Source organism: Cyprinus carpio, chromosome A4 (assembly GCF_018340385.1).
Source record: "Cyprinus carpio isolate SPL01 chromosome A4, ASM1834038v1, whole genome shotgun sequence".
NCBI lineage: Eukaryota > Metazoa > Chordata > Actinopteri > Cypriniformes > Cyprinidae > Cyprinus > Cyprinus carpio.
In genome coordinates this window covers 24,537,087-24,549,584 of record NC_056575.1, presented here as the reverse complement: position 1 = coordinate 24,549,584, position 12,498 = coordinate 24,537,087, and the positions used below count along the sequence as shown (strand labels likewise).

The following is a 12,498-nucleotide window of genomic DNA, read 5'->3' as shown; positions in this document are numbered from 1 at the left end:
GCTTCCTTGAACAGACACTGTGCAAGATCAGGGAGGATGAGGAGCAGGTCTTGATGTTTGCACCCCTGGGGTCAGTCAAGCTAAAGATGATCTGGGGTCCTCGCGACAGCCCCTCCCTTTAAGATGCAGTGGGAAAAGAACAACCTCAAGCTAAAGATCTGTGCTGTCCACTTCCATCAAGAACTCTTGCACGGTGCTCCTTACTGCGCTCACTTCCATCAAGAGGGTGGGGAACCTCTATGCATTTTCGGCCAGCGAAATATCCCTTGAATTCATACCGGCTGACTCTTGCATTATCCTGAGACACCGGACTAGATATGTGCCCAAAGTTCCCACCATTCATTTCCGGGACCAGCTGCAAGCACTGCCCTTGGAGGAGATACAGATACAGGCCCTGTACAATTATGTAGCCCGCACTCTGAGCCTTAGAAGTTCTGAACAGCTCTTTGTCTGCTTCGGAGGTAAGCAGAATGGGAAGGGTGTCTCCAAAACAGAGAATGGCCCACTGGCTAGTGGATGCCCTGGCGTACCAGACACAAGGTGAGCCATGCCCCCTAGGAGTGAGGGATCACTCCACTCGGAGTATGGCCTCCTCCTTGGTGCTGGAGCATGGCGCCTCTCTAGCAGACATCTGTAGAGGTGCGGGCTGGGTGACACCTAATACCTTTTGCGAGGTTTTACAGCCTCCAGTGTGCTGAGTATTAACAGGTAAATGGCGGGAAGACTGGCCTGTGTGTCTTGCTAGCAGCACCATTCCCCTTCAACAGGGGGTTTGAGCGCCATCTCATCTCTCCAGGCATGTTCCTCATCTGACGAGCCCTGGATTGAGCAACCTCCAAGCAACCTCTGGCTGTCAGGCTCGGCAGAGGACCCTGATGCCAGGCTCAGTACTTGCATTGTATAACCTTTCAGTCAGCCTCTGTACTGAGCTTGGTGACCCATGTACAATTACTTCTGTCTAGTCTCTGCTTTGGTAGTAGTTCCTCCCCTTTTTAGGCAGGACCTACCACCAATAGCAACTTTAAAGAATTGTTTTTGTGTTGAGAGAGGAGAATTTAGCAGAGCTTTGCAAGCTTAAAAAACAGAAAATCAAGGCCTGCCCTCACCTGTGCCACATGTCGTTATTGGCCTGGGGCTACAAACCAACTAGCCAAAAGCTGGAGCACAGCAAAATAAGAAGAAAATACAGACACAGGGCAATGTCTGTGTAGACGCACACGAACACACACTTCTAGTGTAACAAAAATTATGATAGAGATGGATTATATGAGTCTATACTTTATTTATTTATTTATTTTGGAAAATTCTGCATAGTGCACCTTTAAATAAATCACTATTGCAATTAAAAATGGCAACTATTGCCCATAGTCTGACGCTGTACTTGTCATACCCTTGCACTTCAGCTGAAGCTGCTGGGTGTAAATGTGCATTTCTATATTGTACAGTTTGTTTTCCCAATGTTCAGTTACCCAGGACATTTTTGTGATTATTACTAACTGTGATATGTCTTTCTAACACATAATTTCAGCACTCCAGTCAACATAGCCAACTGGAGTTCATAACAGACTGATGACAGACAAACAAATGATTCAGCCTTTGAGTAAGAAAACAAAGGGCAAAAATATATGATCTTTCAGTCTGAACAGACAGATTCTTTTTTGTGGCATGAAGATCAGTGAGATTTGCATACAGAATGTTGTTTCTGGAGCAGATGTACTGATTGCTGTTGTATCATAATCAGTCTGTTCTCAGTGTGGCATGTCTATAATGATGGACACAGATCCAAAGATGTTGGTTGCAGCTGAATAGACACATTGTGTAATTTGGTCATCAGCAAGAAGGGTCTAAGTAATCCTTTGGCAAGAGAACTCAGCAAAAAAATTGGCATGAACAATTTTATTCTTATGACTCAATTTTCTTACTGTCACAATGTTAGAGTGTCATGGGAATTTTGGTGTTGTGGGAGTGTTGCGATGTTAGTGTTGCTAAGATGTTATCAGTATTTGTTGGCACCTTCTATGCAGTTACTAGGGTGTTCTGAGTGGTTCCCAGGACATTGTGGTTGCTAAGATGCTCTACAGTAAGTGGCTGTTAGCATGTTGCAGTGTGGTTGCTAAGATAATCTGAGTAGTTGTTAACACCTTTCAAGGCAGTTGTTAGTGTCTTGCTATGCAGTTGCTAAGGCGTTCTGAGTAGTTGTTATCATATGGCTATGCAGTAAGATGTTCTAAGTGGTTATTTGCATCTTGCTATGCATTTGCTAAGGTGTTTAAAGTGATTATTTGCATCTTGCTATGCAGTTGCTAGGTGTTCTAAGTAGTTGTTAGTATCTTGCTATGCAGGTGTTCTAAGTGGTTATTTGTGTCTTGCTATGCAGTTACTGCAGTGGTCTGAGTAGTTTTGTCATTCTAATTCAGTTTTAATGTGTATGCTAGGGTATGCATTCAGTGTGCAACATAAATTTCATCATTCGCATAGTATTCACATAAACTGTACACACCCAGACATATTTTTCTATGTTTGCTCAGCTTGTACAGATGCCCTTATCTTTTTTGCACTAAATAACCTGTTGGAAAAAAAAAACTGCATATGATGGTTAGGTATGTTTTGAAGCATGGTCCTTAGCTGGACATGAGCTGGTTTAAGCTGGTTATGTGCTGGTCCAAAGCTGGTCCTGAGCAGGAGTTGGTTGCTTAGGACCAGCACATAACCAGCTCATGACCAGCTAAGGACCAGCTTAAACCAGCTCAAACTAGCAGCCATGCTTCAAAACATACCTAACCATTATGCTGTTTTTTCTACAGGGTAGTTTATCCACAATGTGGAAACACTGGCCCAGACCGTTGTTTCACAGTCAATAAAGAAATAAAGGAGATGGAACAACAATAAACACATTTTGACCACAATATCTTTAGTTTAAAAAAAGAATATAGAATACCCAAGACATGCCACGTATAGTTTTGAATGGGGAAAAATGCAGCGCTCAATATGGCCACTCCATTGAAGGAAGCCCTGCCTTCTGAGTAAAAGAGCTAATCGCTAATCTGTAAAATTATTGTGTCACTGCAGCTGCCGTTAGAAGTCCCATTTGCTTTAGAAACAGTCAGTGTCCTGAGACACGCTTAGGACTGCGCATATGCACTGGCTGGTCAAGCCTGAATAATGCGCTTTTTTTAACACTATTTGAGCATAAGAAACAACATTTATGAGACAGTTGTTGTCAGATTTCATTGGTGATTTCAAATATGAAATTTAATCATAAGCTTGGCAAACAGTTTTGGAGAATTTGATGTTTACCCATTCAACGAGATAGGAGCTGCTCTAATATGCCCGAGAGGCATTTCAAAGATGGCCACCGAGTGAAATGACTTGTCTTAAAGGGACTTTGGTTTTAATGATTATAAAGATTTTTTTTTTAATTGCTCATAACTTCTAGAGAGAAATAGCACAGACACCAGATAACAATGAAACTTTCTGGTGTGCATAGTCACCTGTGATGGTGCTTGCTATAAATGAAGTATATTTTGAAATGCTAAGCGTTCCCATGTAGGCACAAAACAAAGTGTTAGCATGAAAAGTGAACTATAGTTAATTTTTAGTGATTTTTAACCATTGTATCATCAACAATATAAAAACTGCTGGTCAGATTGTTTAGAAAAGTAATTGTACACATGATTTGAGATATTGTTCACATATGCAGAACAAACATTATGTGCCACAGTTCAACACTGAGTTTGCACTATTACTCAATAGTAATAGTGATGCTTATGTTATATAACACCACTAACAAGGGTTGGGTGCTATCTAAGGATCCCAGGGTTTTTTGATCTAGTTAGAATTTATTTAGGCAGCTCAGCCTTGTGAAAATCTAAATGCTGTTAATAGAAACATTGCTATAGATTAATTGACTGACTGCTTAGTCATGTTCCTCTGTACAGTTGACAGCATTCATCTCATCTGAAACCATCTGTCAGACAGAAGCACTTCCACTAATGACCATCACTCTGAACTCAGGGTTCAGGTACTAGAGTTTTATAGAGCGCTGATGGTCTTTCAGACCTTATTCTCTCCTTTATAGTGCTCTGTATGAGAGAAGCTCTTATTAGCACTCAAATATTTATAACCCTAAGCTGGGAACAAAGACCCTGTAGAGTACATAGCTTCAGGCTCACAGCGGTGCATTAGACTACTGACAATTTCCAAACAGATGAGTGGAGCGATACTGAAAAAAGCAATGTCAGATTGACCCCAGTGTGAAGCTGAAGCATTTTGTATCACCCAGAAGGAGTTTATTTTGTAGTAATGGATGAATAAGTGTGAATAATCCTGTTTATAACAAAGGTACTTACTTTTGCTTTTACTTACTTTTTTTTTGTCAGAATCAAGCATACTGCTATACAGGTATTCCCAAGGAATCATAATGCGATTCAGATTCATACTTGCAGGTCTAGAGTAGAACATTGTTAAAATATTTTATATGTATTATATGCATTTTATATAAATATATGTATTGGCTTGTTAGTTACACATAAATATACATTTTCTCTGTAAATTATATATATATATTTTAAACTAAAACATTTTTCTAACAATTTACAGTAAAATTTATATAATTTTTGCCATTGTAAGGTACCATACAATGAAAAACCAATGAACAGGATTAAACGAAAGCATTTTTTCTTTAAAATTAATAATTATTATTAGTAGTATAGTAGTAATAGTATTTATTTATTTATTTACTGTAGCATTATAAATCATTATGTATTAGGTGGTGATATACAGTATAATGTGATACTAAATGATTACCATGTTATTGTGACAAATAAACAAAAATCACTAAGAATACAAATAAATTAAAATTAAGACATTAATTCACAAGTCATTAAACTATTTACGTGGTACATCTAGAAAAGTATATCATGGTATTACTGTTTTATATGTCAAAAAAAAAATAAGTTAAGAAATGTTTATAATAACACGTATATGTCATGGACTAGATCATAATATTTTTGTAATGTCTTCATTATAGAAGGTTTATTAAATTGAGTGGAAATCTAAATTGTGCCATTTTTTTTTTTTTTTTTATTTTACTTTCAGAGGAGGAACTGCGGAAGCTACGAGAAGAAACCAATGTGGAGACCCTTAAGCAGGAGTTGGAGAGAGAACGCAGCAGAAGACTTGACCTGGAACAAAAGATGAGTGATGTGCTGAAGACCAGGTGAAAAATAATAATAAAAATACACAAAATCAAGTCTACAGGAAAGCATTAAAAAGACCTCAGATGCAGAAAGTTTTGAGTAGAAATCACAAGTTGAATTAAGTTTTGGAGAAAACTTTTACTGTAGCATAGCACAGTTTAATAGTTTCCTTCTATAGTCTGTGACAAATTGATGCATGTTGGCAGTGTTCAATGATCTGGTCCTGTACTCTCTCCGGCTGTCACAGTAGAACTGACCACAGTGGGCTGTCCATGCCACACACTGAGCTATAAAAATAGCCACTACATCCCACCCCCCATGATCCTTCAGCAGGAAGTCGATGTCTGTACGCAGAGTTGTGCACAGCAATATGTCAGTGCAGAGTGTTCTTTCCACTGATGTCATTTCAACATCTAATTGATTCAGATTTGATTGCCAGCACATATTAGGCTTGCACGGGCTGAGCTACGTTGAGAAGTTTCTGATAGTTAATCTGCAAATATGTGTAGAAGATCATCGTGTTGATGAGGTCTGAATAAAAGTTTGAATTGAATTGAAAGTTAATGTAATTTGTGTTTCCTGCTGAAGTGTGAAGATTCTCCACCTCAGCCTCCACGGAAGCAGCAGCCACCTGCAGCTAACGGCACAGGTAATACAACCCTCAATGTTATCAGAATCAGAATCAGAAAGAGCTTTGTTGCCAAGTGTGTTTGCACATACAAGGAATTAGTTCTGGTGGCAGACGCTTCCAGTACACAGAGACAACAACAAAAACAACAAAAACAACACAAGCAAAGATAATAAGAAATAAAGATATGTGAATAAAATACACGTGCATATTTAAATAATATTACGACATCAAACGGAACAAAACATTTTTAGATGAATATACTTCTACTCCTCACAATTTTTAGATCAATTCTAGTAAATTTTAAGGCAGAATTGTATCTATACTATGATTTTTATTTAAAAAAAAAATTATGCTGAAAAGTATCAACAAAAAAAGTGTTTACTGAAAATGTTCTATTTTACCCAATATGTGTGTGCCGTCAATTTTTATACTAACCACAGAAAGCCTTTATTTAAACAATTTCACATATATTTATGGAATCGTGAGACTATTTTAAATTATTTCAGACCGAATGCAGTTTGAGATTAGCATTCTCGCCAGTTTTAATGTATTGTGTCATATCAATGTTATCAGTGTCACACATAATATATATAAATGTGGTACCCCTATTAAAAAAATAATACTAAAAGTTCTGGAAATTTGCCTACTACCAAAAAAAAAAAAAGTAATTTTCCTAAAAACACAATCCTAGTGGGACTGTCAAATTTCAGGGTGAAATAAATTCAAATGGGTTCGACCAAATCTCCTAATTTCTAACAGGATTTCATAATTTTCATCTTCTCTATTTGTCTGTCAATCATGTTGGTTCAAGTGGTAATTGTGTCTCTAATCCTGTGTTGAGGTTTTGGATTTTCTGGCTGGTTTGTGGTTTAGGTTTGTGACTGAAATTTCTGCTTCAGGAAGCGTTCAGCTGTTATTTTAGGCACTTGTCTAAATTTGTAGACCATCTAGGCCAGACCAACCCCTTTTGTTTAAGGCAGGAAATGAGAATGTAGAGCACAACCTCAGGAAAAACACCCAAACTCAGAATCAGGTTAAAAAGTTTAAGCAATGCAATCTGAAGTTCAGGAGAGCTGTTTTTTAAGCATCTCATTTTCCTCTCTTTCTCAGTAAACCCAGTGCAGGATTCATATTAATAGAGATTTGGTTTTGGCCTCTAAATCAAATATATCTCTAAACTCTCTCTGTAGACAAACAGCAGAAAGAGACGGTGTGTTCGCGCCTGCAGAGCTGGCTGTATGATCGGTTCGGGGTTTATATCGAGGATTTTCGCTTCCAGCCTGAGGAGAACACGGTTGAGGCTGAGGAGCCACTAAGTGCTAAAAGGTCAGTGAAGAAAAATCACATGTGGAATTCATTCTTTACATAATTTGTGTGAAACTGAAATGCTCCAATGCTATGTCCCAGAGATCCTTTTCTGTTTAGTAAACATCTGCCTCCCTGTGGCCAGGATGCTTTTAGTCAGAATAAGCCAAGTTTAGTGGCAGAGAAGAGATCTTCAAAAGGGGCAGGTTGGAAACTGACATAACATGGAGCTTTTATTTTGACCAGAAAAATTTGCCTTTCAAAATAAAAGTGTGAATATGTCCTAACATACAGTATGTTCCCTTCCAGTTCTATCAAATTATGTGTTTTTTAGACTTAACATGCCACATTTAGAAGGCATTACAACACAAATATGTTTACATTTCTCAACATGTCTATGGTAAATTATATAAGAAAAGTACTGTTGTTATACTTGATCGCCTAAATTTATTTCATGGTCCATCCCTATTTTGAAGACGTGACCTCCTTCTTTAAGGCTGAAGTTAAAGGGGTCATATCGAGTTTTCCTTTCTCTTTGGAGTGTTACAAGCTGTTCGTGAATAGATAAGATCCCAGTCTCAAACCCAAAGAGATATTCTTTATAAAAGTTAAGACTCATCCACACCCTCCTAAAACGCTTGTTCAAACACGCCCCCACATGTCTACGTCACTGGGTGGGAAGATTTGCATAACTCCACCCAAATGTTCATACAAAGAAAGAAGGCATAACTGTTTCCTGAACCTGGGAGAGTAGCCTAAAATGCTGGCTGTTCTGACTCACAGTCTGTAGGTACGTTAACATATTTAAAGAAGTTGCCACTGATGATTCAAACGCGAGTTTTGAGCAGTGTAGAGTAGAGCTTGTTGTTTGTCATTTTTCAGATCACAAATACAGACATGGTTTTATGTTTACGTAGCGTGATGCAACACAACACGTAAAAAGACAGTATAAGCCATTATAATCCGCAATTATGTCTCCACTGGATGCAACAAATGCCTCATTAGTAATGGGTTCTATTGATTTTGTCTCGACGCTCCAGGACACACGGCATCACAGTATGGTAAGGGGCTTAACATTTCCGTCACACACTTGAGGTATTCGGCCAATCACAACGCACTGGATAGCTGGCCAATCATAGCACACCTCGCTTTTCAGAACGATGAGCTTTCTAAAAATCTATGCATTTTAGAAAGGCAGGGCATAGAGGAGCTGCAATAATATACATAATGTGGAAAACAATGTGTTTTTTTTTTTACCTTAAACCGCATAAACACGTTGCATTACACCAAATACACAAAATAATGTTCTTTTTAGCATATGACCCCTTTAAATAAATGCCTATTTCATATGGCTTATGTAGGAAGAATATTCTGGGTTTAATGCATATTATCACGTAATCAGATCGTAATTATTATTAGAGCTTAACTTGTTTTGAACTTGTTTAGTTGTATTCATTTGATGCAGTTTTTGAGAGTTTTCATGTTTGGGGGTTGTTGTCTCTAGACTTTTAATTTGAAGAACCCAGAAACTTGCAAAGAGCTTTCAAAATAAAAGTTACACATTTTAGCTAAATAAATAAATAAATAAATAAATAAAAAAACATCTCAAAACCCCTACATGGAAAATAATTCCAGTAACAATTTACACTACAATTTATACTACAGTGACAAAACTAGTGAAGCAGGACTCAACAAGTAACTAATAATCTAAAATTTATCTGTTATACAAGATATATGAAATGTAAATGTGAAGGTGGTCTTTGGGGGGGGGGATAAAAATGAAATCCAAAAGGCAATAATCCAATAAACACACTTTATTGTGTATATATATATATTGCATGCAATGGACTACTAACCCATACATTCCTATTTGTGGAAGGATGTATTTTTAATGTGTTCTCATCTGAATTGTCACAACATATTGAACAGACTCTGCAAAGGCTAATTTTAATTGCATCTTATTAATATACTACTGAAGTCTATAAAGTCAGAGATTCCTCAAAAAAATGTTTAAGCTTCACAGTTCCACTTGGTTTACATATTTCATAGAGACTCTCATAAAGAGAGTATTTTGAACCTGTTGAGAATCTTCGAGGTTTTGTGGTTTGTGGTCCAGTGAATGCATGTAACTGCCTCAGTTACAGGCCTACATGAGGCTATTAACTCCATGTCTCTTAAATGTCCACTTAGGGATCAATGAAGTACATCTATCTGTCTCTGAAGAGAGGTATTGAGTGTGTGCTGGCCACAGCTGTCTGCTTTCATTGATTTACACAATTTAAGTGTCACTTTGCAATAAAAATACAAGACAGGCTGTGGTTGGTGGAAGAAATCAGTGGTGCTTGCTGAAGGGAAGGTCACTTGTCCCTTACTGTTTGTGTATGAAAGATACCTCAGATTGTTCTTAATTTGAGATTAACTCAGAAACTGTAAAAATATAACTGTGTTGTTGCGGTTCTTTTTTTGCTTTTGCTTGAAAAGTTGCTTTTGTCTCTGTTTCAGATTAACAGAAAATATGCGACGACTTAGTAAGTCTCCTTTTTTTGTTGTATTAAAGTGTTCCTGTGGTTTTGTTTATGTTAAGGCATTAATATACACATGAATTCAAAAACATTTTCAGCTTTACTTATTTATCTTTTTATTTTTATGTATTACTAGAATGGAGTGCCAGACCAGTGACAAATTTCTTACGGAATCTTTCCGCCTTATCCAACTGGCACTCAGTATATACATCAGCGATTGCCTTCATTGTGAGTGGTTTTTCATCAGTTTTCCATATTTACACATATAAATATACACTGTACATATTACACATCCTCCATCTCTTTTAGAAACATACTGTATGTGTTATTTATATATAATTTATAGCCAGGAGAGTGACACATAAGTGCTCCTGTAACTTTTCACCACTAAATTACTATTTACTTCTATTTACTTGCTATGATGTTTTTCATAGTTTTTGTACCTGATAATACCCCTTCTTGGGACAGCAATGTAATATGTGTTGTGTTTTTGTCTTCTGTCACAGATTTATATGAATGCAGCATGGCATGGCTGGGCTATTCCTTTGTTTTTATTCTTAGCCATTCTGAGGTTGTCACTGAACTACCTCATAGCCAGGTAAGACAATGTTACCATTTTTTACTTGTAAGTAATTGAAACTGGGTTAAATATAAATGTTGCATAGATTAAACAGATTTCATTTTAAGTTTTTGTTGTACATTGGCTGAAATTTCCAGTCGTAAGAATGAATATACTACCACAAGATCAGTACTCATGTTAGCATATTTGATCAAAATAATGTACACTCAAGCAGTCATTATCACTGTACATATACAGTACATGTATTAATGCCATACCTGTATATTACCAATACATTTTGTGCACATACATATGTATTTTTTTAATATATAGAAACAAATGTATCACAAACTGATTTAATATTGTTCTTTTTTTTTTATAGAGGATGGAGAATTCAGTGGAGTATTGTGCCTGAAGTTTCTGAACCTGTGGTAGGAATGTTCTTCCAGGTTAATAGTTGTCAGTCACTTTTTTTGTGTTGTGCATATTTCATTTATTTATTTATTTTTTCTTCCAGGAACCTTCAAAGGAAGACCTAACTGTGTCTGAAAAGTTTCAGTTGGTTCTCGATGTTGCACAAAAAGCACAGGTAACTTTACACTTACATTTGAACATAAAGCTGCCAATTACATTTACACCATTTGTCAAGAATTTTGGCACACTTTACCGGTTCTCCTGATCATTATCCTGAACTTTTTGATCTAAATTGTTTTACTATTATGTATGCCTTTCTTTACAAAACAATTTATTTTGGCCTGATAGTAAAAGATAAGCAGCCAAAAACTGTTGAGCATACATGGAAATTCCTTTAATATTATTTTAAAAAGTAACCCAGGATACACCTAGCAATGTTATTTGAGAGAATGCAAAAAGTACATGAGCTGTGATCAGACCTGTGTGAGCGGAGTCTGTGATCTAGACAAAGATTTGTTGTTTTATATTTTTTGGTCATTATTTAGTCGTTTTTGAGGACTTTTATTGTATAACCTGAAATATAGTCATGATAAATAATTGGTTATTTTTTTTAATGTCTCTTGTGATTTGAAATTTTATGGACTCTATTTCATTTTGAATATTGTTCTTTTTGACCAACATAAATTAATGTCTCTACAGAATCTTTTTGGTAAGATGGCAGATGTTTTGGAGAAAATCAAAAAGTAAGTAGCTCTTTTAATGGTCATGAAAAAAAAAAAAATGAGCTTACAGGACAAATTATATTTCAATGCTTTTGTGTTCACTAAAAAAAAATTGTTTCAAAACTCAAACGTAACATTTTTGCGAGTAAACTAAAAAACTGCTGATGAAAACGGTACTGTAAACTAATGAATGTTTCTCTGTGTTTGTATGTGTTATGGGTGGATGTTTGTGTGCGTATGTGTACATCAGTTTATTCATGTGGGTTCAGCCTGAGATCACTCAGAAATTGTACATCGCTCTGTGGGTGGCCTTCATCTCCTCTTGCGTCCTGCCCTACAAGCTGATGGGTTTCATGATAGGTGAGAATCATTACCCATAACTCCTCACATGTACATAAACACCTCATAATAACATTCACACACAAACACTGTCATTCTAAATGGCTTAGTGTTGCATTTTATTTTAAACATAGACATGTCTGTTGTGATGCGGTACTGAATGGGTATATTAAATACGAATCCTTCCTCAGGGGGAGTTCACTGAAATGTGCACTGCATAAATTGTGAACACAAATTAGGTTGATGATTTATGTGCAATAAGGGTGCAAACATGTTTACCTATGCATAGTTAGCAAGAGACAGTTAACGATGAAGTACAAGTTCTTTCTATTTTTTTTTTAAAGTTAATACTTTAATGCAGCATGGAAGCATTTTTATTTAATCAAAAGTGATGTTAATAGTCAAAAGTGAACGATTTTTACATTGTTACAAAAAATCTAGTTAAATAAATATTGTTTTAACTTGCATTCATCAAAGCATCCTGAAAAAGAAAGAAAGAAAGAAAGAAATGTATCACGGTTTTCACAATTTAAGTAGCCCAATTGTTTTCAACATTGATAATAATTAATGTTTCTTGAGGACCAAATCAGCATATTAGAATGATTTCTGAATAATCATGTGACACTGAAGACTGGAGTAATCATCCATCACAGAAATAAATTACATTTTAAACTGTATTAAAATAGAAATCAGATTTGAAATTGTGATAATATTTCACAATATTACCGTTTTTCCTTATTTTAAATAAATAAATTAATAGATACATTCATACTTTTGAATGGTAGTATGCATTTGTAAAATTTAAGGG

The 12,498-nt window shown here is 36.2% G+C and overlaps 1 protein-coding gene across 3 annotated transcripts in view; it reads left to right on the top strand.

Moving 5' to 3' along the window:
* The window catches only part of LOC109051663 (GRAM domain-containing protein 4-like), a 60,830-nt gene that overhangs the window by 38,329 nt on the left and 10,003 nt on the right, over window positions 1-12,498 (top strand). For all 3 annotated transcript variants that reach the window (XM_042744701.1, XM_042744707.1, XM_042744713.1), the window contains 10 exons: window positions 5,098-5,218; window positions 5,786-5,847; window positions 7,020-7,155; window positions 9,637-9,662; window positions 9,793-9,884; window positions 10,163-10,254; window positions 10,598-10,646; window positions 10,733-10,804; window positions 11,329-11,372; window positions 11,602-11,711. In XM_042744701.1, the coding sequence (XP_042600635.1) occupies window positions 5,098-5,218; window positions 5,786-5,847; window positions 7,020-7,155; window positions 9,637-9,662; window positions 9,793-9,884; window positions 10,163-10,254; window positions 10,598-10,646; window positions 10,733-10,804; window positions 11,329-11,372; window positions 11,602-11,711 (804 nt within the window). The remainder of the gene's footprint in view (window positions 1-5,097; window positions 5,219-5,785; window positions 5,848-7,019; window positions 7,156-9,636; window positions 9,663-9,792; window positions 9,885-10,162; window positions 10,255-10,597; window positions 10,647-10,732; window positions 10,805-11,328; window positions 11,373-11,601; window positions 11,712-12,498) is intronic.